Source organism: Rhipicephalus microplus, chromosome 5 (assembly GCF_043290135.1).
Source record: "Rhipicephalus microplus isolate Deutch F79 chromosome 5, USDA_Rmic, whole genome shotgun sequence".
NCBI classification, from domain to species: Eukaryota; Metazoa; Arthropoda; class Arachnida; order Ixodida; family Ixodidae; genus Rhipicephalus; species Rhipicephalus microplus.
This window is the reverse complement of record NC_134704.1, coordinates 102,795,137-102,821,823: the sequence shown is the minus strand read 5'-3', so window position 1 is coordinate 102,821,823 and position 26,687 is coordinate 102,795,137. Positions and strand designations below refer to the sequence as shown.

General features: G+C 47.0%; 1 protein-coding gene across 1 annotated transcript; it reads left to right on the top strand.

Annotated features, from left to right (window-relative positions):
* The first annotated feature begins 3,843 nt into the window (after nt 1–3,843).
* LOC142817338 (uncharacterized) lies at nt 3,844–11,370 on the top strand. The gene is made up of 3 exons (XM_075894373.1): nt 3,844–3,960; nt 8,247–8,319; nt 10,716–11,370. Exons 2-3 carry the CDS (start codon nt 8,286–8,288, stop codon nt 11,264–11,266), a joined length of 585 nt encoding a protein of 194 aa, XP_075750488.1. The 5' UTR covers nt 3,844–3,960; nt 8,247–8,285; the 3' UTR covers nt 11,267–11,370.
* The last annotated feature ends 15,317 nt before the right edge of the window (nt 11,371–26,687 follow it).

The following is a 26,687-nucleotide window of genomic DNA, read 5'->3' as shown; positions in this document are numbered from 1 at the left end:
TTTTGTGCTGGCATTGTTCCTTCTTTTGGCCACGGTATGCGGACATGCAAGTTCCTGAATTATGAAGGGCAGAGCAATTTCCATTGAGGAGCAGTGGGAGACTGCCTTTCGCAGATCGAGGCCCGACCTTCAGGAGGTCATCCTAGAGTGTGCTGAGAGGGTAGAGGAGGACTACTTCAAGTAGTTAGTCCCCACCACACTCTTTCCTATTACCACCTTCCCTTTAAAAAGGGATAAATAAAGTTGTTCATTCACGGCATGGATCTCCAGAAATCCTGTATGTATCAGCGCATTCATCTCTCTGCACATAAAAATGGGATGCCGATAAAGCTGCCCGGAATTTTTTTTTCTGCTTGTGGATCAGATGGACGAATTTTCGTGGAGCGTCACTCTTCCAAGGCCACGCGCTGACAAGCCAAAGAAGTAGTGCTCACCGGCGTTGAGCCGTCAGGACTGTAGGGAATATCACCCTCCCGGACCAAATACACATCGAGTACTCAGCCTGGGACCAAAGTTCGTTATATAACAAAGGAAGACAGCGCCCGAACTGCTTTGCTTGGAACGATGCGTTGGCAGGTCTGCATCGGACAGGTGATGGTGTTCCTTGCGTGAGTGAATGCTTTGATGTGTTGTGTCGTAGGAAGCCTGTGCGACCCATCAATATGTGCGAAGAGTACAGCATTCTTTAGGAGACTCTTCGTTATGCGTCCTGCCGGCCTACAAGGCTTTGCTGTCCTCACTGAGAATGAATTCAAATCGAAGGCTGGTCAAGCCATTGCATCTGTTTTGTAGAGTTGTGAGGACGTCTCGATGCAGAAAGTGAAAGCGGATGGGAAAATGTTGTGTTCTCGTTTTAACCTTTCCTACCTGGCGAAATCCGTCGCAGGGAGCAAAAATATCAGTTTAGAAGTTATGTTTTCTGTAAAGACCTACAAGTTACGTTGGCCACTCGGAGTGATCATATGTGAAAGAGTAACGTGGCAGATTACCCTTGCTGTTTTTCTTTTTGCAAAATAAGCTTAGCGTACTCCGTATTGACGACCCGTTCCTGGTAAAAAAAAGCTCGAACAACGTATTAGAGTACCTCAGTGCAAATAACGAGAGGAGAATGTTTGCCTGCTCGTATGGCGTTGGAGACCTGTACTATTCCATGCCACATGATGTGATCATGCGTTGAATTGAAGACCACGTAGATGCCTATGGTGTCATTGCCTTCCAAACCCGCACAGGAATTTCCGCAAGCGGGTTCCTGTAACTATACTGGCGTTTTATCTAAAATCCACATTTGTTGAATGTGGTGAGACCGTATGTCTTCAGAAAGCAGGGGACTGTATACTGGCTCCTGTCTTGCAGCTGTCTTGAACTTGCTTCTCACCCGTCTAAACAGACCCCCTAAAAGTAAACAAAAATAGTTAAAGTATTTGCACGTTTTTAGGTACGTTGACAACGTGCTGTATGAGTGTGATTGAAATAACACTGTAACTGATGTGATTTCCATGCTCTGTGACTGTGTTGACAAACTATAGTTATTACGCAAAAAGTTCCTGCTCATAATGTCATCCAGTGTTTAGAAATTAAACTCTTTTCACCAGGTGAATGTGTGTGCGTCTTCCGTATCTTTGTCGTGGTGCGCTATAGTTGTATGAATGATCAACCCCAACCAACTAGCCCGGCAACGTGCCAGCAGCCATTGTAGTGCAAAATATTACCCTCGCGAGACTAAAACGCTGCTTCCGCGTACATCGGCATATTCTATATTTAGTTGATGAAACGTGCAATTGCTAATCTCCGTTTGGGGAATGCACGGTGCAAGCCGCCTTCACTAATTGTCCAGTCAAAAGTAGCGGCGGCTGGATGCAGATTGCCCAGCTCACGTGCTCGTGTCAGTGGTGGAAAAGGTGTTATTATAAATGAACCGGCAAGCTCGAGCAGACGACACAGGTGAAAGATAGTATCTGTATCGTATACATGGGTTACACAACAACCTAAAGAAGGTGGTCTCCAAAGCGGAAGTAGATCCGGCATTTTCCACTCCACAAAAATTAAGGAGGTTTTGTAAAGCTACTGACTCTTCACACGAAACGCCAAGGAGGTGGCATGAAGCACCAGTGTGTTTTCGTGCTTGGTCTGCGCTATTCTCGTGCGGCGAACCGTATATCAAGCAGAGAGGCAGATGCCCGATTGATAGGCTCAGAGTGCATAAACAGAAGATTAAGGCCGCGTTCACACTGAGCATTCCGGCCGCCGAAAGTGCTCCGAATCCGGTTCGGCGGCGGCAAGTTCCGCCGAAAGGGCCCTCTCCGCGCCGATCACTTTCGGACCGATTTTTGCGGCGTCTGCCGCCGAATCGGTCACCGCGTACTAATAGGAGCGCTAGTCAAGGAATTTTGAAAAATGGCGGCCAAGCCCTACTCACTTGTTGTGTCGCAGTGCACGTAACTGAATGTTGAAACCAACGGGAGTTTAACCTACTCTGCGCGAACTTCGCGTCCGTATTTCGTGAAAGAGGTGGCCGAGCTTGCTGTTGGCGTGACCGAGCTTGTTGCGGTCTTGCAGAGCAAAACGAACCCACCAACGCCACCGGCGTTGGTGGTTTTTCTGCTCGTCGTGCATTACAAGACATCCACTTGCCAGCAAAGTAAGCAGTACTGTCTTTTCTTGCTTCTTGCGTACGAGAATCGTCGAAGTATACACCACCGGATAGCGTACTAGCGTTTGCGAGCCGCGACAACAACCGGGTGACAGCGCATCCATCCGGTGTTCGCCCCGTAGTAGATGACATATTCGGAAGCGCGGGGCGCGTCCAGTGCGAACAATGCTGCGTTTCGGCGGCAGAGGAATTTCGGTCGCTGTAGAAAGCGAATGTTTCAGTGTGAACTAGGCATAACAGTTACCGCGACGAGCACGTATCAGCAGATTGCAATGACTGCGGCTGCTGACAACTGTTCGACGAATCTGTAGTTCTGTGGAGGAACTGTGATAAGGACACACGAATGATAATAAGACGCCCGGTTGATTCCTCACTGTAGAAAATACGAACTGTGTCAGAGCGTAGTCGATCGCCCTGTGTGCGTAGTTGAATGATGCAGGCTTGCACTTCTGATGCTAATATTTTAGTGTTATTTGCTGCTTTTATTGCTGTAAAAGTATGTCATTTTTGCGAAAAAAAGTGTTGGTTGTAGGTTTAATAAAGCCCTGTACTTTTTCTGTGGTCCATGTCTTATCAGCGCTATGGCTTCATTGAACGCAACAAACCAACTAGCCCAAACGTCTCTTCTCTTGCACATCCACCTACCCTGCTCCCACTTCAGATCAAGGTGGAAAATTCCGCCTACACTCCTGACGGTTGGAACTGCTTAGGAAAAAAGAAGGAGAGCGGGGAGGGTGTTGAAACAACTTTTTCGGTAGCATGTCTCCGCTGGTTTTGAACATGTCGTAACAAGCTTCCCTCGGCTTCCTTTCAGAGTTCCACCGTCCAGGCAAAACGTCACCTTTCGTACGCCCGCTTCACGGCTCACGTCACAAAAGCCACACAAACCGGTAGCATTGATTTCCTTCTTCTTATTATTATTATTTTTTTTGACGTTTATCTCAGAAACCCGAGGTAACCGCGCAGGCCACGAGTCACCCAGAGACTTGCGGTGTGTCATGGGCCGTCGGAGCATACAAAAGGGGTTTACTGCAGAGTATTCCGTTTTTTGTTGTTGTTGTTGTTGTTGTTTAGCGGACTAGGGTCACGTGCTACCCCATCTGGTGTCCTTGTTTCCTGGTGGTATCCACCTCTCGGCGAGGCACACAACTACGTTGCAGTAATCAAGCAAAAAGATACAAGAGGGCGCCAGGGTGCTCCAAAGAAGCACAGTCACTCGTCTATTTGAATGACATTGAACACGGAGACATGCCAGCAGACACGTGAGCTCTTGAGGACTTCCTTGCGGTACCTTTTTTCGAGCTCGCGAGGTAAGCCTGTCTTTCATTCGTTTGTAATGGGGCTTTCCCTCTTGGCATGCCGATTATTGTCATTGTTTGTAGCGATATGACGTTTTGCTTGCACTTGCTTGTGACCTTGCTCGATAGAATCTACGAGTCTGCGACTATGTGCGCCACGTGTTGGGATGTGTTGATGAACTGTGACCAACTGGATTCGGAGTTAGCCTTCATTCAGCTATAGCACGCGATCAAATCGACGTTGATCGCGTATGATTCGCAACCACGAGGTTTCAAAGCGTTCGTGTTTCAGGCCGTAACGAGTGCAATGTCGTGCGAGCGTGCGCGCTTGCTTAGAACTTGTTGTTGGGCTAGTTGGTAGAGCATTTCGAAAAGTTAATTCGAGCGCGAAAACTAGACACGATCACTCACACACGCACACACCCATGCATGCGCTATGTGTGTTTGATGCATGCGTGTGTGCGTGTGTGAGTGATCGTGTCTAGTTTTCGCGCTCGAATTAACTTTTCGAAAAGCACTTGCTTAGAGATGTGCGACATCCTGTGTTGATTTCTGATGCAGGCGATACCACACACGTTTTTAACAGCGAGTTGCCTCCGTCACTTCCGAAAATTTGTAGGGCGGCTGCCACGTAAGGCCGTTTTTCAACAATAAGTCTCGTCGTCAATGTGTATGTCACCACACAAGACGTTTTTCTCGTTCACGTGGGATACACGAACACAACTATTTTCACAAACCGACGCGTCTTCACGTTGCCCTGCCGACTCTGAGCTCGGCTAGAATGGAGGCACGTGGGAGGACATGTCTTCCTACCGGCCGTGCTCTGACATTGCTGCCATGCTAGAAATAAACAGTAGAATTTGTTAGTAATGTGATTTACTTGCTGTCATAAGGGAAAACTAATGCCATTAGATGAAAAATATTTTCTGTCGAATGAGTTTTCGGAAAACACTCGCATTTGATTTCTGGGACCGAATGAGTAGCCTCGGTGCAAGGAACGTTTAGGGAGATGGCTGTTAACCTTATGATTTGTACATATCTTATTCCTTACTAGATCAACTTATTACTGGTTGGATGACATAGTAGCACACGCGAAAGCTTCTAATAAAAAAAAGCAGTTTTATTTACGCTTTGTTGTCGTATCGCGAATGTTGATCGTCCGATTGCGCTTGTCGTTGTGACCAAGGTTCACGAAATCGCTGCTGCCGGCTCATATCTGCAGCCGGAAAGTCAGTCAGCTTCAGTTCACTCTATTCGAGCCCCGTCATATCGTCGGTCACGTTGGTTTTCGAGTGTGCCGTGCAGCTTTGACAAGTCACGTAAAACGGCGATATTTATATTCTAGGAGTGCATTTTTACCCATAAAAATATTTTTGTGGACACACGCGTTTTAGATGCAAGTTTTAATATATTTTTATTTCTCCTAAAGCCACGGCTCAGGAAGCCTAAGGTCAGGGTCATCATTTCAAGATGGCATTTGTTTTCGTCGTGTGGCAGCATGCAGGTAAAATTATGTTATGACCGCTTAATGTCATTTGTTCGAAATGACACTGGCCGTTTTAATGCCATTTGAATGGAATAAAAATCGCATTTAATTACATTACGTGGCGGCTACAGAGATATATATAATGCCATCAGAACTGAATGACGTAGTTAATCGAATGAGCTTGAGAAACACATTTGACATCGCATTCAAACCGAATGCACCGTATATCCTCCACCTCAGACACTGTTTGAAAGGCGGCATTCAGTTTTATGAATTTGACCTGCATTCATTAAAACACGCTATTGACCTTGATTGATTGATATATGAGAGTTAACGTCCCAAAACCACCATTTGATTATGAGAGACGCCGTAGTGGAGGGCTCCCGAAATTTCAACCACCAGGGGTACTATTGGTGTTGCTTTTTAAGTCAGTTTAACGAGGACATGAGTACAGAAGGCTGTCACCAAATTTCTTTAAACTCCACACCGCTCCTTAGTAGCACGCGCCTGGGCAGCGGCGATCTCCAAAGGCGTCCCGGACCAGGGACTGCCAGTTAGGCACATAGGAACTCTGGTATATTTCAGAATGAAACGTTTACTACCATCACCACCTCAGTGGCTCCTGGCTGCCGGCGCTGTCGGCGATGATATAAACAAGCAGACGCCTATGTGCACATGTATCTACAGTGATGGCATCAGCTGCACGAGCGTAATGAACCTAGCCGGAGGTGTTTTCTCTCATAAAAGGCTATACTCCCGTTCCGTTGCGAGCTGTTTGCACGCATGTACGCATGCGAGACTGTGCTTTAAAGCGAGCCAATGCGAAATTCTCTGCGTTTTTTGCTAATTTTGCGGTCGCACCGCAAACTATACCACGTGGTATAGTTTTGCGTTCTAGAAAACTTAAATAGACACGTTTGTTTCTTTGCCTGTCTTTTTTTCTCTTCATGCCGCGCACGCCGTGTTGCTTATGTTCATTTTATCGGCTGCAGCCACTGGCTAAGCGGATCGTCTTGGCTTATGGTGGCCATATATCCTGCGATATCAGTTTCTATGCGTATTTATTTAGCATAGTGACTTCCCGCATGTTGCTAAAAGGAATAGCTTCACTTTTTTATCACTCCACATTTCATTTCTTTAACTTATTATCTGGCCATTTTTTTTCTGAATTGTCGACCTTGACATCATGAACGAATGACATTATAATTGTTTGAGTGTCACTCCCACAGATCAAATGACTTTTGTTTGTCACAATGACATTTGAACTTGATGACAACACCTTCAGTGTGACACGGGTACTAACCCTTTTCAAATTTAACTTCCTCACATTTAAGGAAACCTGAGCTGTATTCGCTCGAAGTACGTTTTTGAACAGTTTGAAAAAAAAAAAGTCAAGGTCTTGGTGTTTTCAGTTTCCAGTGATCTGTCCACGGCTTAATAAATCACAGCCTCCCGTCGAAAGAACACTCTGCCATTATAGTATTTACGGACTTTTATCAATTGAGTCATACCTGTCATAGTGGCAACGGGTACGACAAGAGCGCTGACCTGAGAAAAAATTGGTTCGTGCGTCTACTTCGGGATTGAAACATAAAGGATCATTTGCTATTTATTCTGGACAAAGTAATAACGCCTTGGTAAACATTAATATAGGTGCAGAGAAAACCGTATGTACTTTCGACAGCAGTATATTTTGGCAAATGATGCCGTAAAGAGAGCTAGCTGTCAGTTCTAAACATTTCGTGAAAAACATAGAAAGCTATAGTTGCGTACCTACCTCTCAACTCCTCTGATCAGCGCAAGCTTATTAAAAGAAAACAAAATTGTTTTTATTTGACCTAGGCGAATATTTATACATCATGCCGTCGGGATAATACCGTGAACTACAGTGAAGCGGACACTTGCAAAAGCTGGTCAGTTCGCTTATACATGCAGGCATGTTTTCCAACCTACAGATATCATTCTGAGAACATCATTCCAAGTATGCGCACCCTTCCAAGTTCCGGCGACAATGCACAAGCACTACAAAGGCGTCTCAATGTGTGCCTCGGTGGATTAGCGGCGAGAGTGTCTGGCTGTTGACCCCAAGTTCCGCGGTGTGATCCCGGCCGCGTAGTTGGAATTCGTGGTGGTAGTGGTTAGAAGAGAAGAAAGGCACCTAATTTCCGCAGCGCAGTCGCTTGTCCCGCTTCACACGAAAGAGGGAAAAGAAAGAGTGCGAGGCGGACGCCAGTGTCACTGTCAATATGGAGGCTAGAAGTTTGTGTCAGGATTGCTCGCGCGCTGGTTACACAGCGACACCCACTAAACTTGCACACCTGCATCTCATTTTCAGCCATGCTCCCCACTCTACCATTGTCCTTCTCCGGCTAAGAGGCGCAGCCCCCGTCATAATCCGTGGTAGCGAGGGACGTGGTTTATAGTCGAGCCACCATAGTCGGGGATACACAATATTCCGGCTGTGGCGGTCGCATTAAGATGGAGGTGAAATGCCCCGTGTCCTGTGCGATGCCAGTGCAGGTTAAAAAACACCGGATGGTCAAATCTTCCGGAGCCTTTTAGTGTGGCATCTCTCTTAATCATATCGTGGGTTTTGGACGTAAAACCCCAGATATTTTTTCTATATATTTTGTTCTCTTCCTCTCTCTCTGTCGTTGTCTCGTCTATCGGAGTTAATGCTTCCGTCGCCGGAAAAATCGCAGCGGGAGAGAGTGTGCCGGCCGAGTAATTGCGTTGCAAGCCCTTTTATTTTCTCGAATCTCGTCATGATTATTGTAGTTATTTGTCGCGTGTACCTTCGCGTCTCTCGTAGGCTGACGGGAGTTCTCCACCAGAACGCGAGAACGCTACCATGGCATCCAACAACAATGTGCGTGCCAACCCTGGTAAGTTTGTTCTTTACCTGTTAGCAGCCTCAATAAACTTGAAATCATTGTGATCATGTTGTGACAATCGCTTTCACAACACGTGTTCCTCTAAACAGTCAAAAAAAAATTTGCTGCAGATTAGATGTTAAGTCTTATTTAAGTGAAGACATGTAGTGTTCATGCGCAAATACGTACAGACGTGTCTACTGGAAAGGGGAAACTTCTGTGCAGGGTATGTCCGGTCTCACTATCTAGCAAAAAACACACGTTTAGATTTCTATGGGACTACTGCTGGTTGACCATTTTGAATCCCTTTGAAATACTATAGTTTCACGCGCAATGTTTTTTTTTTTCACACAGGTAAAAGTAATGCGAAAAGTGCTCATCCGAGCATTCCCTTTAACAGCTGTCTGTGCTGTACATCAAGAGCATCGATCTGCTTCGTTGTCAGCCATTTTGTGTTTTGTTACATTGCCAGTCACTATCTCATTATCAGCATAAGCGAGGAGAACGACTCGGCATTTATTGTCGGTGGTGGCTCGTACGCGGTATCACACAGGCACCCGCGAATTGTTTAGGAATGAGACACGAGACTTGCTAATAGTGTTCGGCCGAAAGCGAGTTGTGGCTGCAGTGTATAGGGGTGTTGCACGTGACGTCATCCGCTCGAGGCGCTAGCGGCGTTTGCCTCTAGCGCCATGTCAGTATGGTCTGGGCGCGCCCTTTTTGAAGCGGCAAGTGGCTGTGAGAGGTTGTGTGCGTACCGCTACGTGCGGTACCAACGTGGGGAAATTCGACTGAGTGCTTACGCGCATGACTTCCGAGGTTCGGCGAAACTTCGCTACGAACATAAGGTTCACCCGTTCGACTTCAGCAGAGATGAAACTTTGTGTGATGTGAAGTGTTATTCCCGCATCGAGCTCACGGACATCAAGGACCACTTTGTTGGCGGCCCAAGCTTCGCAACAAGGGACGAGCTTAAAGCCTATAAATTGATTGACGCCCACAACTATGGGACTAGCGGATGGGTTCAAAAGCAGTGAGTTGGAGATCTGGGAGACGGCCGCCGCGTTGTCGTCGGAAAAGTGACTGGTTCCCTTTGCTCTGTGCTAGGACGACTAATTTTTTTTTCACCGCGGTGGTGTCACTTCACGAATTTTTTCTGTGGAAGGGCTTCACCATTTGCAAGAGCATGTGAGGTGATACAATTGGCATAGTCCGTTTGTGCTTGAGCCCAAGCCGTTTGCGATCAAAAATGGTCTTTGCTTCAGAGTACAAAGACGCGCGTCGGGCAGTTGCGCACCCAGAGATCACATATGGTCTCCATTGTAACTGATCGACGTTAATGTGATATCACCGTTTATTTGCTCGGCTCGTCACTGCATGGGTAAACGAGAGCGCACTTCGTCGCTGACCGTTTACTAACACACTGAAATCAGTAACACACTACACCTACCTGAATGATACCGCTGATAAGCAGCGATCGTGGTCGTAGTGCGCGTGCTCGTCTCTTGCTACGTAAACGAAGCTTCACAGCACGTCGCGAAAACTGAAGTTTTTCACCAAAGTGAACCTCCATGATGTTGAATAGGCTTTGAACACTTACCGAAAATGAAATTAAATATTTAACGCACACGCAGTATATGTGTGGCTGAGCCACCCAAACCTTTTCGATTGGTTTACTAATCATTTTAGGTATAGAAAAAAAAGCCGCCATGAGACGCATTCTCATGGCCAGCCTTCTTACTGGAGTGGTTGTAGCAACAAAATACGGCACAGTTTACCATTATTACCACAGGAATCTCGCACGGACGCGCACCCGTGAGTGTACCACAGAACACCTACTTACTAGTTAGGTGGTGGTAGTGGTTACAGTGAAGAGGAAAAAGGCACCTAATTTCTGTCTGCCTTCAGGCGACACGGCGCAGTGCCTTATAGGGGTGGGGGGAAGGAGGGATAAAAAGAATAGAAGGAAAATAGACGGAGAAGAAGACAGCCAAGCGAGAGAAAAAAGGAGATAGGAAAGTGGGGATCCGGTCGAAGCAGTCCAAGGGCGGGGCGCCACAATGCGAGAGCTGCACGGCTTCAGGAGACCGCGGAGGGCGAACCAGTCGGCGGGAGCTACGCTGAAGTCGGAGATCGCGAGGGCACAACCGTCCAGCTTGAAATCCTGCGAGCGAATCCCACTAGTTAGTGTACGTTGTGCGACTGCTTGCCCGCGGCGGCCGGGAGAGAGACACCACAAAGGTGGATGCGCTGATGCTGGTGCCATCTCGTGGGCCACGTCCCTGTGCAACCCTCCTAAACGCCGGCGAATCAAACTCGTGTTCTCGCAGCGATGAGCTAGCCATTTTAGCGTAATAAGAAACATTGGTGCGATAAAGTTTTTTGATTGAAAACTTCCGATCGTGCAGGTGATGGAAGAACTTCGAACCACGAGAGCTTCAGAGACGACGGCGTTGGCCCTCCGCTTTCGCCGCATTCTTCGAGAGATAACCAAGCACCTCCACCGTATCTAGAGTGTATGCGTGTCGTGGCTAACCTCACCGAGCGTAGAGCTCGTTGGGTCATCCCTGTTGAGACGACGCAGTATACTTGTGGTAGCCCGTCTTCTTCGTTCCGGTGGACAAGGCCCGGAGACCCAGATTCCGACGACAGCGCAGCGTCCGGACCGCAGTCGGCTGGCGTGGGCCCACTGTTATCGGCGAACCCCGGTGAAGAAAGCAAGTTTCTGTCGGGCCGCCTGCCGTTGGAGCAACCCGCGAGACCATCGGGACTGCGCCATGATGAATACTATCTGCAGCCCACGCATGCGACGCAACGACCTGTGTTCAGGGGTGACGCCTGGGAGCAGTTCGTGCTTCACAGGAATGAATGGAACCGTCGGAAGGGAAGGTTTAGGGGAAACCAGAGCGGAACCGCCGCTTCGGGCGCTGTTCGGTTCACGCGGCCTCTACGTGAGTAATGACGTGTCTACGCTTCATTACAGCAACGGGGCAAAACGCGCGTTATCTAAATTTTTTTAAAAATTGAAATGGAAAATAAACGAAGGAGTTTTTGTCACCGTTACTTATCACGGGTTATATATATTTTTTTTCTTGTTTTCTAGGGCGACCACTTGTGTGAGTCAGACCTATATTCACAAACCAACGTTATCTCCGATCTGGTCTTTTCCTGATTGTTCATGTGCCCATAATGCGTGCGCAGTGTTGTACACGTTCCTGTAAAACTGTAACAGAAGCTCGTTCCTTCCAAATTTTGGAACGAGTTCCCGTTACAAGTTCCGTCAATGCAACAGGAACTCGTTACAGGTATACATTTCCGGAGATCGGATTGCGTAGTTAGGTTGACGTCACATCGGACATTTTGATAAATATATAGTGTCGCATAATCCTGGAGCGAAATAAAGTAATTTCACGCTTACATCAATCTACATGTATTTATAGGAATTTAATATCAGGATCCGGACAGGCCGCCATTGGAAGTTGAACTTGGCAACGTTTAACGCTAGAACCTTATCTAGTGAGGGAAGTCTAGCTGTACTATTTGAGGAGCTAGAGGGTGTTAAATGCGATATAATAGGGCTCAGTGAGGTTAGGAGAACAGATGAGGCCTATACGGTGCTACAGAAGGGGCTGTCGGGAATCCCACCGCTGATCACCAGTTGTTGTGATCCCGGGGTGCTGTGGTAGCGTGGTGTAGCTTCGGGTTGAGGAAACGACCGCTTACAAGATGGGGATACGAAAAACAAACAAGGTTTATGGCACTATTTACAAATATTTACAGCATGAGGTTAAGAGTTCACAAACCACGAGCGTGGTGGTTAAACCTTTGCTTGGTTCAGAGCGTCACAAACTACGAACGTGGTGGTTGAACCTTTACTTGGTCCAGAGCGACGTCCTGCACTCTGCGGCGCCGTTATAAGCCCTGTCGGGCTCCTCCTTCTTCAGTGGAACACCAATCACACACACACACAACAGGTGAGGGGTACGAGCATGCACGGCGCACGTGAACAGTCAATTTCGAGTCAAGATCACTGCACTTAAAGGTGGCGCCAGAGAGGCTCTTGCTCGTCGTGTATGTCGCTGGTCGAGGGGTCCCAAGCTTCGGACAGCAGACATCAAACGGTCCGCCAATCTGTCTGCTCAATTAGCAGGGCACTTTGTGGCGGCGGTCGCCGTTTCTTCAAAGGAATACGCTGTCTTTGTTGTCCCCTCTGGCACGGCTTACAGCTTCGTGGCGACACCACGTCTCATCCGCCGGCTAGCCGGGACAATACCTGGCGGGCATAAGCATTCGGCGAGTCGGCTACTTGTTTGAGGGTTAAAAGAGCGCCGCTCCTCCGTCAGCTCTCGACGTTGGTTCCAAGAAAACCTGGGTTCCAGGCGTGGGAACGCGGCCCGGCTACGCTTCTCAGCGACAGCATGGCGCCTACCGATGGCGGTCGTAACAGCTTCCCCCTCGCCAGATGAGTCACGGAGGGCAGCGGTCAACACTGCTGCTCGCAGGGACGACGAAAGGGTCAGTAGTTGAATGCCAAGAACTGGCCTTCGCTTGTGGCATGGTCCGGGTGATCGCCGAATCTTCGACAGCATCTCTGATACTCGACCACATGTACAAGTAAGCACTCGGCCCCCTTCGAACAAACCAAGCCAAAAGAGGGATAGCAAACCAATTTTAATTACTAGCTTTAACAAAAGCTCACACTCAGAACTCTCAGGATTTACTTGTGCTGAGAAATCAAACGTGCTACCTTAAAAATTTGCATACGATGCACGAAAAAACTAAAATATCAATTTTGTTACACCAAGAGCACTCCAGAATGGTTTAGAAAGAGCGGCTGAGCGCGTCCGCGTTTCCATTCAATTTGCCTTTTTTATACTTAATATCAAAATGATATTGCTGAAGAATCAAGCTCCACCTCAAAAGGCGACTGTTCTTCGATGTCGCAGTTTTCAGCCAGGTAAGGGGACAGTGGTCTGTTTCTACTGTAAATTTAGCACCTCCGAGGTAACACTGCAACTTATGAATGGCCCACACAATGCAAGCGCACTCCTTTTCTGAAGCGCAGTACGCCATCTCACGAGAACTCAATTTCCGGCTCAAATAGAGCACGGGATGTTCTTTACCATCGTCATCCTTCTGACATAGAACGGCTCCTAGACCTCGATCGCTAGCATCACATTGGACCGTGAATTCGCGGTCGTAGTCAGGAGCTTTCAAGACTGGACGGCTGATCAATGCTGCCTTCAGTTTTAAGAAGGCAGTTTCTTTCTTTTCATCCCAGGCCACCTTCGTAGGCTCTGTCCCGCGGAGAGCATCGGTCAAAGGACTTGCCAACGTGGAATAATCTCGGATGTAATGATTGTAGTAGCCTGTGAGTCCTAGAAACGCCCTGACGTCGGTCTTTGTTATTGGCCGGGGATAGTCAGCTACTGCTGAGATCTTTAGCTCGCAGGGTTTCCTGAAACCTTGTCCTACGTTGTGACCTAAGTAGTCGACGGTTGCTCTCGCAAGACAACACTTCTCAGCCTTTACGGTAAGCCCTGCTTGACGCAACCGGCCGAGCACCTCCCTTAAATGCATCAAATGATCCACCCAGGCATCGGATAATACAGCGATGTCATCCAAGTAAGGTACAGCAAAAGCCTCGCAGCCCTTTAAAACCTTGTCCATAAGGCGGGAAAAACAAAACGGAGCATTTTTGAGACCGAAGCTCATCATAGTGGGTTGATAGCTGCCCGCGGGAGTAACGAAAGCTGCGTATCGGCTGGCTCGCTCAGTGAGCGGCACTTGCCAGTAACCTCGAGTAAGGTCCAACGTAGTCACGTAAGCTGCTCGACTAACCTGTTCCACTCTCTCTTCAATGTTTGGAATCGGATACACCTGATCCTTTGTGAGAGCATTTAACTTTCGATAGTCAACTACAGGTCTCGGGTCTTTGCCCGGAGCTTCTACCAAGATCATTGGAGAAGCATATTCGCTCTCTGAGGGTTTAATTACTCCTAACTCCAGCATGCGCTTTACTTCTTTATCGAGAATATCTTTCTGTCGTGGAGATAAACGATAACAATTGGACTTCACGGGTTCCTCGGAAGTCAACTCAATGTCGTGCTCAGTCAAATCAGTCCGACCCGGCTTGTCAACAAAGCAGTCGTCAAACTCTCCTATCAGCCCTCAAAGATCCGAAAGCTGGGATTCTTTTAGTTCCTTTCTTTGCTTAGTTTTATTAAGGAGTTCTTTAGCGCTGCCTTTCCCTCCATTTAGACAAACAAAGTTGTCCTCCATCTCCTCAGGAAGATTCAGGGTCATATTCACCACAGCCTCTCTTTGCACATAAGGCTTCATTAGGTTGCAATGATAAATGCGTACCTCTTTACGTCTACCTGGAATTTTCACTGCGTAGTTGGTCATAGATAGCTTTGCAACTACTTCCGCAGGCCCTTCCCACTGTACTTCGAGCCTGTTCTGCCTTGACGCTTTTAACAACATGACCCGGTCCCCTATATTGAAAGTTCGTTGACGAGCTGTTCTATCATAGTAAACTTTTGATCGGGCCTGGGCTGACTTCATGCTGACCTCCACAAGTTCTTTGGCCTTATGTAGCCTCTCCAGTAGATTGAGAATGAACTCTACCACGGTCGGATCTTCTCCGTGTCCTTCCCACGCTTCGCGCACCATTCTCAAAGGTGAGCGCAATGACCTACCGTACACCAACTCGGCGGGGCTAAAACCAGTGGATTCGTGGGGTACCGTCCGCAAAGCAAAAAGTGCCGCTGGGAGGCATGCATCCCAGTCTCGTTTGTTCTCGTAACACAATCCTCGAAGGACGCGCTTCAGGACGGAATGCCATCTTTCTACGCTATTGCTCTGAGGGTGATGAATAGAGCTGTGCACTATTTTTATGCCACATCGTTCGAAAAAAGAGGTCGTGAAGACACTAGTGAATACGCTGGCCTGGTCACTCTGTATCTCTGTAGGAAACCCTACTCGCGAAAAGACGGACAACAGGGAATCCACAACACTCTGTGACGTAACCTCACGCAGTGCCACTGCCTCAGGAAATTTAGTGGCTGGGCATAACATAGTTAGAATGTAACGACATCCTGTCTTTGTCACAGGGAGTGGTCCCACTATATCGATCACTAACCGTTGAAACGGCTCGGTAATGATCGGCACTAACACCATAGGTGCTTTACACTTATCCTGCGCCTTTCCAACTCGCTGGCATGTGTCGCACGACCGCACAAAATTTTCCACGTCTTTGAAACAGCCAGGCCAGTAATACTCTTGTAATAGCCTCAGCTTAGTTTTTCTGTGTCCAAGGTGACACGACCACGAACTGCCATGTGAAAGTTTGAGCAGATCTGCGCGATATTTCTGGGGAACGACTAGTTGGTCTCGTTCCACTCCGCGCTTATCCCTGTATGAGCGATACAACACGCCATTCTTTAGATGGAAAGAAATATTTTTCCTGGCCTGTTTACTCGTTCTTTGGCGCTCTCTAATCTCCTGAATGGTGGCATCCTCTAATTGCTCAGTGGCCAAGTTATCCCTGTTTGCACTCAGAAGTAAAGTAAAGCTATTTGATGCTGGTGGCAGTAACGCACACTCAAGTTCATTATCACGAGATTCCTTCTCCGGCTGACCGATCTCTGGTGCCTTGCTGCCACGGTTGCCTGAAATGTCTTCCTCTGTTTGCACCACTGTTACTTCATGCGCTTCCTCAGTACTATCTGGCTCCGAGGATAGCTGAGTTGCCAATTTTCGCGCCTTTGAACGGGTTAAGGCTTGAACTACCCTGTCACTGAAGAGAATGCCCTTCTCTCGCAATAACATATCCGATTTGTTTGAGAACAAGTACGGATAAAATTTAGGGAGTTTTTCTGAAACTGCTGCCTCAGTTGTTAGTTTACCAAAGGGGCCCTCAATTACAACGGTTGCGACAGGCAAGCATACGCTCTGCTCTTCCACCACCTGGCGGATCCACGAGCACTGTCCTGTGTAGTCGGATGGTGACACAAACGACGGGTGGACAACATCCATTGTTGCTGCCGAGTCACGCAGCACTTTGCATGGCTTTCCATTCACCACCAGGTCATGCATGTAAGGCTCCAGTAACCTCATGTTTTCTTCGCAGTCACTGACAAATGAAAACGCCATCTTTTCTTTTCGGCAGTTCGCGGCTATGTGACCAGTCTCATTACACTTGAAGCAAGTGAACGGTTTCTTAACCTCAAAAGCATTTTTCGCTTTTCCCGCGTTTTGCCCTTTTTCGCCAGGTTCACCATCGTCCTTCTTTTGAAATTTGTTAGAAGAAACACTTCTTTCGCCTTTTTCATGTCGAGAGCTCGAAAAATGTTTTACGTATCCTTTACTTGAATTTGGCTTGGAATTGTGGGCTCCATCTGCACCCAGGTTATTGCTAAAATATCGTCGCGACGCATACTCCTCCACGAGTTCAGCAGCTGTCGTCGCAGAACTTATGTCACCCCGGTCCAGTAACCAGTTTTTTTCCTGCTCTGGGAGACAATTCAAAAACTGTTCTAATAGAATTCTCTCTACTACAGCGTTCTTGTCACTGTATGACTCTGTGCTCTTAAGCCATTCTGTCAAATTCGCTCTCATTTTGTACAAAAAGTCGGGATAGCTCTCGCTTTTAGACTTTCTAGCGCCCCTAAATCTTTGTCTAAAGGCCTCTGCGCAAAGTCTATATTTTTTTAGAAGGCAAGCCTTGACCTTCTCATAGTTGTCTGCGTCCTCCTTGCTGAGTCGCGCAACAACCTCTGCTGCCTCGCAGGGCAGAACCGTGAGTAGCCTTTGGGACCAGGTGTCCTGCTCAAACGACATTTTCTCACACATCCGTTCGAAATTTGCCAGGTACAGACCAATATCCCCTGACACCACGTATGGCTGGATGTACTTAGACATCTTGAACTCGGCCTCCCTGTGGGGAAGAGCTATCATTTCCTGGGGACTGCTACCCGACCTCTTTCCCAACTCTAGTTCTAGTTTACGCATCTCGATTTCATGCGCTTGTCTTTGTGTTTCACGCTCTCGGTCTAAGCGACGTTCCTCTCTCTCAGATTCCCGTCTTTTTGTTTCACGCTCTCTTTCGCGCTCACGCCTCTCTTCCTCCTCCTTCTGCTGTCTCTGTCTCTGACTGATGAGGTCCCATGCTTCACTGAGCTCCTCATCCTCAGCCCCCAAATCATTAATGACTTGTATGATTACGGGTTTTCGTGCCAAACCCTTTGTATTGATCCCCAATTCCTCACACAACAGCAACAAGTCCGGCTTATGCAGCTCCCGTAAGTTCATGATCGTACTGAGTGCTCGCTACTTCCAAAATAACTTTCCGAAACGGCGAAACTGAGTCTTTCGGCAAAGTTAACTACCAGTTCTAAAATTTAATTCTCTTTTAGAACCTGGTTCACTCAAAGGAAAAGCCAAGCACTCACCCATACGTGATCCATGTCTCGAGCCAACTGCTTCTCTTGGGCCGACTGTTGTTGTCACTTGTAGCTTCGAATCCCTCCGCTGCCAACCAGTTGTCGGGAATCCCACCGCTGATCACCAGTTGTTGTGATCCCGGGGTGCTGTGGTAGCGTGGTGTAGCTTCGGGTTGAGGAAACGACCGCTTACAAGATGGGGATACGAAAAACAAACAAGGTTTATGGCACTATTTACAAATATTTACAGCATGAGGTTAAGAGTTCACAAACCACGAGCGTGGTGGTTAAACCTTTGCTTGGTTCAGAGCGTCACAAACTACGAACGTGGTGGTTGAACCTTTACTTGGTCCAGAGCGACGTCCTGCACTCTGCGGCGCCGTTATAAGCCCTGTCGGGCTCCTCCTTCTTCAGTGGAACACCAATCACACACACACACAACAGGTGAGGGGTACGAGCATGCACGGCGCACGTGAACAGTCAATTTCGAGTCAAGATCACTGCACTTAAAGGTGGCGCCAGAGAGGCTCTTGCTCGTCGTGTATGTCGCTGGTCGAGGGGTCCCAAGCTTCGGACAGCAGACATCAAACGGTCCGCCAATCTGTCTGCTCAATTAGCAGGGCACTTTGTGGCGGCGGTCGCCGTTTCTTCAAAGGAATACGCTGTCTTTGTTGTCCCCTCTGGCACGGCTTACAGCTTCGTGGCGACACCACGTCTCATCCGCCGGCTAGCCGGGACAATACCTGGCGGGCATAAGCATTCGGCGAGTCGGCTACTTGTTTGAGGGTTAAAAGAGCGCCGCTCCTCCGTCAGCTCTCGACGTTGGTTCCAAGAAAACCTGGGTTCCAGGCGTGGGAACGCGGCCCGGCTACGCTTCTCAGCGACAGCATGGCGCCTACCGATGGCGGTCGTAACAGGGCACGTCCTTTGCTATCGGGGCTTGGCTGACAGCAGAAAACTGGGAGTTGGGTTCCTAATTCACAGAAACATAGCTGTCAACCTAGAGGAATACTATAGCATTAATGAAAGGGTGGTAGGTATCGTAATTAAACTGAATAAGAGATACAAGATGAAGGTGGTACAGGCTTACGCGCCTACATCCAGCCATGATGACGCTTCAGTTGAAAGCTTCTATGAAGACATGGAATCGGCAATGAGTAAGGTAAAAACACAGTATACAATACTGATGGGAGACTTTAATGCAAAGGTAGGGAAAAATCAGGCTGGAGACCAGGCAGTAGGATATTATGGCATCGGTACTAGAAACTCCAGAGGAGAGATACTAGTAGAATTCGCAGAACGCAATAATTTACGAGTTTTGAATACCTTCTACCGAAAACGAGGAAACTACAAGTGGACATGGAGGAGCCCTAATGGCGAAAATAAGAACGAAACAGACTTTATAATGAGTGCACACCCAGGTATCGTGCAGGATGTGGAAGTGGTTGGCAAGGTACGATGCAGTGACCATAGAATGGTACGGTCTCGAATTCGCCTAGACTTGAGAAAGGAACGGCAGAAACTGATACGCAAGAAGCCAATCAATGAGCTAGCACTGAGAGGGAAAGTACAGGAATTCAGAGTCTCGCTTCAGAACAGGTACTCGGCTCTTAGTGGGGAAACCAACCTCAGCGTAGATACAATGAATGATAATCTGACGCGTATCATTACGGAGTGTGCAGTGCAAGTTGGAGGCAAGGTAGTTAGACAGGACACTGGCAAGCTTTCCCAGAAAACGAAGAATCTCATTAAGAAGCGTCAAATCATGAAAATCTCAAGTACAACAAACAAAATAGAACTAGCAGAGCTTTCGAAGTTGATTAATAGGCGTAAGGTATCCGACGTAAGAAGGTATACCATGGAGAGAATTGAACACGCTCTGAAAAACGGAAGCAGTGAAGAGGAAACTTGGGATAGGCAAAAATCGGATGTATGCACTATGGGACAATGAAGGCAAAATAACTACCAATATGGATAGGATAGTTAAAATAGCGGAGAAGTTTTACAGAGATCTGTACAGTAGCCGGGACAACCACGACCTTAATTCTATAAGAACTAGCAGTAACCCAGACGACACCCCACCAGTAATGATAGAAGAAGTCAGAAAAGCTTTAGAGAGCATGCAAAAAGGCAAAGCTGCTGGTGAGGATCAGGTAACATCAGATCTGCTGAAAGATGGCGGACAGATTGTGTTAGAAAAACTAGCCACCCTGTTTACGAGGTGTCTCCTGACGGAAAGAGTACCAAAGTCTTGAAGAACGCTAGCATCATCTTAATACATAAGAAAGGAGATGACAAGGACTTGAAGAACTACAGGTCGATTAGCTTGCTGTCTGTAGTATACAAGCTATTTACAAAAGTAATTGCTAACAGAGTAAAAAAAACATTAGAATTCAATCAACCAAAGGAACAAGCAGGATTTTGAACAGGCTACTCAACCATCGACCACATTCATACTATCAATCAGGTAATATAGAAATGCTCAGAATATAACCAAACACTACACGTATCCTTCATAGATTACGAGAAGGCGTTTGATTCAGTAAAAATATCAGCCGTCATGCAGACACTGCGAAATCAGGGCGTCGTTGAAGTATATATAAACATCCTGGAAGAAATCTACATGGGATCAACTGCTACCATAGTGCTTCATAAAGAAAGCAACAGAATACCAGTCAAGAAGGGTGTATGAGGCAGGGGGACACAATTTCCCCAATGCTATTTACCGCGTGCTTACAGGAGGTTTTCAGAAGCATAGAATGGGAACAGTTAGGGATGAGAGTTAATGGAGAGTACCTTAGTAACCTGCGCTTCGCCGATGACATTGCATTGCTGAGTAACTCAGGGGACGAATTACAGCTCATGATTACGGAGTTAGACAAGGAGAGCAGAAAGGTGGGTCTTAAAATGAATCTGCAGAAAACGAAAGTAATGTACAACAACCTCGGAAAAGAGCAGCACTTCGAGATAAGTAATAGTGCACTTCAATTTGTAAAAGGCTATGTCTACCTAGGGCAGGTAATAACCACGGAGCAAAACCACGAGATTGAAGTAACTAGAAGAATAAGCATGGGGTGGAGCACATTTGGCAAGCACTCTCAAATTATGACAGGTAGATTGCCACTATCCCTCAAGAGAAAGGTAAATAACAGCTGTATCTTGCCGGTACTTAGCTACGGAGCAGAAACCTGGAGACTTACAAAGAGGGTTCAGCTTAAATTGAGGACGACGCAGCGAGCAATGGAAAGAAAAATGGTAGGTGTAACCTTGAGAGACAAGAAGAGACCAGAGTGGATTAGGGAACAAATGGGGGTTAATGATATCATAGCTGAAATCAAGAAGAAGAAATGGACATGGGCCGGGCATGTAGCGCGTAGACAGGATAACCGTTGGTCGTTAAGGATAACTAACTGGATTTCCAGAGAAGGCAAGCGGGTTAGGGGAAGACAGAAGGTTAGGTGGGCAGATGAGATTAAGAAGTTTGCGGGTATAAATTGGCAGCAGCAAGCACAGGACCGGGTTAACTGGCGGAACATGGGAGAGGCCTTTGTTCTGCAGTGGACGTAGTCAGGCTGATGATGATGATGATGATGAATATCAGCCAGCTATACGTACGTGCACAAAATTCGAATAAATGCTGCTAGATATATTTTTTATAGACAAATGACCTTTCTGCAACTTTTGCGGTCGCCTAATTAAAGTTATATGGGAATTGAATTACGCTAGAACAAAACTTCCAGTATGAATGTGCCCATGTATATGCGGCACATCACACTACGGTCTTCAAAGGCGCAGTCAGGATACTACGCGCCAGATAATTAAACAGATAGAACTGTCTTGAATGTACCAATACAAACATACGTCTTGCACAAAGAAACCCCGTGAAAAATGGTGATACGTACATGTTTAACGAGCGCTGTTTCTATATTTCAGAGTGCTGTAGAAAATGATGACATTTGCCACTTAGTAAAGTTCCCTATTTGCAATCAGCGAACATATTTCTGTATCCTTCCTTCTTTGTCAGTATTTATGTTTATTTTAATTTTTCTCAGAATTTCTTCTTTCTTTCTTCATAAATGTTTCTTTTTTTCCATCTCTTCGTTTATACGCACTCTTTCTCCCCTCCTCCTCACCATCAGTACCCTTCCCAACCCACTGCTATACTATATAATACAAGCACGACCGCTGGATGAAACAGTGCACGGAGCGCTCTTTTTCATCTAGTGGCCGTGATACAAGGCTCTTCTAGCAAGCTCACATGTTGCAGAGAAACGCAGAGCCAAAATAATCTCCTCAACATCCTACTTCATCAGGATGGTCGCTCGGCGGAAATGTAGATGTATTTGAGCAAAGGGAAAGTCAGCCAGAGAAAGAGAGAGAGAGAGAGAGAGAAATATAGTGGAAAGACAGGGAGGTTAATCAAGCCAGCCAGAATGTTATTTGCACTGATGAGATGTTTATCGTTACCGCCGTTCTAGTTGTGTGTAGCTGGTAATGGCCGTTACTTGATGTAGTCGCCGTGTAAATTCAATTTTTTTACTGCTACGTGTTCGTCATTGAGTCGTGATTCGAGCACAATGAAAATTTCTCTATTTGTATTGAATCGCTGTAAACTGCTAGTTTTATGTTGAATGTTTACCATGGAGGAGGAAGAAAGAACTTTATTCAAAGTCCAGGGAGTTGGTGGCATGGGCCAATGGCCCCGCCTAGGTTACGGTAAGGAGTCCTTGAATCCTGGCGGCTTCCTCGGCCCGCAGGACGGCGCACATCGGGTCTTCGAAGGCGGGGCTGAACATTGCGGCTTCCCAACGTGCGCGAAGGCTGTAACTAGAGGCCGCATACTCGTTTATGGGCAATAATCCCTAGGAACCGCCATAACACGTGCTCCAAATTAAGTGGCTCTGGGGTCACTACGCTTGCACTTGTCCGTTTTGTAGATATGGGCATATATAATGTGTGATAGCGCAGGATTTGGATACGTCCTAGTTTGTAACTGCCCCCATTCGACAGACTGTTTTTTTTTTGTTACTTTTCGGGGAGGTGGCGGGATTATGCCACTCTGTAACCTATAATGTTTTGTAATGTGATTGTATCTGGTCATTATGTCGTCTTAGTCCCACTCGTCTACCGCGCTGTCATCCCAGAATGTTGCTGGTGTGGCACTTAAGAAGGCAGCTGGAAGCAAAAAAAAAAAAGAAAGAGTGAATAGCCGAGTGTTTAGAACGCTCGCCTTGGAATCTTATATAGGTGGTCTCGAATCCGGCCTCACCAAAATTTCTTTTCTTCTTAAAAAAATTTCTATTTCTCGGTGTCTCTTTCTTTCACTCTTTTGTTTGTTCTATCGCCCATCAGATTTATTGCATCCTGATCCGGACAAACCAGGGCACATGTTTGGGGAGCGAAGCAAAAGAAGAAGAGGTCGCGTTCCGGTTTTTGACGTTGATCATTTTTATTTCTGCAGAGAGCGGCAAACATCGAGCATAGCATCTCCACCGTAAAAAAAAACAAATAAAAAACAGCTGTTTTTTCTCACGTGTGGCGAGTATCGGCCTCTTTCGCAATGCATGAGCTAAAGTTGCCTCACACCCCCGGCTGGCGCCTTAATGGAAAATGCAGGATGCATCGTAATCACGTGATGGGTGAGTGCTACATTTCGGCGCCTCACGTAGTTGTCCATCCGCTCTGATTTGGAAGATTGACTGCGTGCGCCTGTATAAAATGCCGTGAAACGTTTAAAAAAGAACGACGTTCCCTATACCGTTTTTTTTGCAAATGTAAGATGTTACCATTACAGATGCATTTATCATAAATGGAACGGTGGCGTTACTCCGTTCCTCCAAAAAGGAACTAGTTCCTGGAACGTCATTCCGCACAACGCTGGTGTGTAGTCCCTAAAACAGTAAGCAGAATGAAAGAGAACCGAAGTGTGTGTGTGTGTGTGTGTGTGTGTGTGTGTGTGTGTGTGTGTGTGTGTGTGTGTGTGTGTGTGTGTGTGTGTGTGTGTGTGTGTGTGTGTGTGTGTGTGTGTGTGTGTGTGTGTGTGTGTGTGTGACTATTTCCTTCATAATGACTTATGAAGTAGGTTAACGGAATAGAAATGAAAAAAATAGACGCCCCTAAACCACGATACGATTATGAGAGATGCCGTAGTGGAGGGCTCTTTAACGTGCAACTGGGGTCCTTTAACGGGCAGTTAAGTCTGAGCACACGGACCTACAATATTTCGCCCCATCACAAATGCAGCCGCCGCAGCCCGGATTCGATCCCGCGACCTGCGGGTCAGCAGCCGAGTACCTTAGCCACTAGACCACCATAGAGCGGCAAAGGAACAACAAAAGAGACTTGTTGTTGCGAGCGTGTACAGTTCCCCAAAATACGAACTGCCAGAACTCGACCTTTTGGTATGACAAATGAAGAAACGCGCCTACGGGCCTCTGTTATAACGGGAGATTTCAACGCCCTTTCATTACTTGGGGCTACAATTCCACCACAAAGAAAGGTGCGCGAATTGACGACACGGCTTGGCAGCGCAGACTGTCTCTGTGGAACAATCCACTCCAGACAAGAAGGGTAGAGAATAGCGTCTCCAGAGACACAAACCGGATCTCATGTTCACGTTAAATGTGCGTTCGGCAGAGAGAAGCTGTCTCCCAGAAACCCCGGAAAGCAACCACCAAATCGTCCAATTAACCGTAGCTTACACTCGCGATCCCAGGAGGAGTGGCAGGGTCCAAATAACTGAATAAGGATCATTCTGCAATGCTCTAAATGTGGAGACTACCATCGATAAAGTAGACTACACTGTGAGGAAGGTCCTTACCACGGCGGAATGTTGCTTCAAAAGAATACGGCTGAATGAGAAAGCAGCAGTCGTTCTCACGCGCCTCCTCGATCTCAGCGAAGCAAGAAGATCTATTCTGAGGATATAAAAGAGCCAGAAGCTAAATAAGAAACTCAGGAGGAGAATCGCCCTACTCAATGAACAAGCGCTGGAATATGCAAAGAGGTTAGGCAGACAGACCTGGTTTGCTTTCTGCGACACACTACAGAGAAATTTAAGCACAAAGAAAACACACATTCTTCGCGCTCTCCTGGACGGCGGCTCTACTCAGCAGCGACAAAACATTTGCAAGTTCATACACAACTACGCCGGATCAGAGGAGGGCCTCTTTCGAGAAGTCCAGAGGAAGCTTTGCGGAGACGAACCCATAGCCACGATGGCGGAAAACGAAACCCCGACCTCGATGAACCTATTACGCTAGCTGAACTCGGTGCAGCACTAGCTACACTTACCTGCCCATGGAAGGATCGCATTACCAGCAAGCATCTCCGCTACCTTCCGCAGCATTCCACCGACGCCATAATACAGTATTTGAACGATCGCTGAGAGAGTGGAGAACTACCAGCTCCCTGGGAACACTCGGAGGTTACAATGATCCTAAAACCCAACAAGCCCCTCAGCATCAAGAATCTGTGCCCCATTTCCTACACCTCGTGTGTAGGGAAACTATTCAAGCACATACATATTAACGCAATGTTCGGCTTCCGTCAACACCTATCAGCGCAAGACGTTTTCCTTCTGCTCAAGCAAGACCTCGTCGATAATCTGAGAACCAGAAGCAAATTTTATATCCTAGCAATCGATAAAAAGGGAGCTTTCGACCTCGTGAGCCACGGCGCTGTCTTCTTCAACGTGGAACATCTGGAATGTGGGCGTCGGATAAACAACTACGTTGAATTTTCTCACACACCGCACGGCCACAGTGGGAATTAACAATCTCCGCAGCGACACTTTCCTACTACCGAGCAGAGGTACACCACGAGGTTCGGTTATTTCACGGTTGCTTTTCAACGTTCCATTGACAAAGTTACCCAGCCTCTTCGACACTATACAAGACTTGCGACATGCCTTTTATGCAGACGACATTATGTTTTAGACAAAGGCCTCAAATCCCGGAATGCAACTGGATTATAGAGCTAAACGTACACACAACAAACGTGTTATTCTCTCCAGCAGTCTGCTAGTGTGACGGCATTAGGAAATAAGCGGTCGTCTGGAGGGGTATCAGTTGTCGATTTTCTCCTACACTGCTTTGCCGTGCAGTTGCACCATCAATCGGCCTTGTCCCGTGCGAACATTGGGTGCGATCAATTGACTGGTCTCACTTCGTTGTCTGCACTTTCGGCGGCGGAAGTGGAGATACCAGCGTCTAAGCCGATAAAGCACAAAATCTTGACGCGCTCAACGCTCAGTGCTGACTGTCTCCGCGTGTTTGTCATATGAAGGAATTCAGTGACAACGAGGAAGCAGCGCCTGTGGTTGATAACTTGACAGTGAAGGGTGACAAAGAAACCAAAACCAAGTCTGAACTCGTAGAAGATTAAGGACCCTATCGAAGCTCGGGAGAGGTAAAACATCGCCACCAGGACAGAACACACGAAAAGATGCCCAGATTCAACGCAGCATCTCTGCGTCGTTCTGCATGTCTTGTATTTTTATTTGGGGGGGGGGGGTTATCTTTCAAAGCAACTCGTCCATGCATCTGCTTCAGCTGATAACACGGCAAAAAAAAAGATCTCACGGCGGGCACGCAGCATGAATTTCACCATCGCACTTGTTACAGTGAGCATTCTCCCTGCGTCTACAACGTTTTCAAGCAAGTGAAGTTCTCATTCCGACACCTTCACTGCTGCGTTTCAACATTGTACTTCTGCAAGGTGGCAATATATATATATATATATATATATATATATATATATATATATATATATATATATATATATATATATATATATATATATATATATATATATATATATATATATATATATAAGGTATGGAATATGGCACAACGGGAGCGTTGTCAACAAGGATAAATATATTTATTTCCCAACAGTTTCGGGAGGGGTCCTCCCTTCATCAGGGGATGAGTT

Excerpts from the sequence above, each read along its gene's own strand:
- LOC142817338 (XM_075894373.1), top strand. The coding sequence starts at position 8,286 with ATGGCATCCAACAACAATGTGCGTGCCAACCCTG. Across the intron at positions 8,320-10,715 it reads CAATGTGCGTGCCAACCCTG|GTGATGGAAGAACTTCGAAC; the intron begins GTAAGTTTGTTC and ends CCGATCGTGCAG.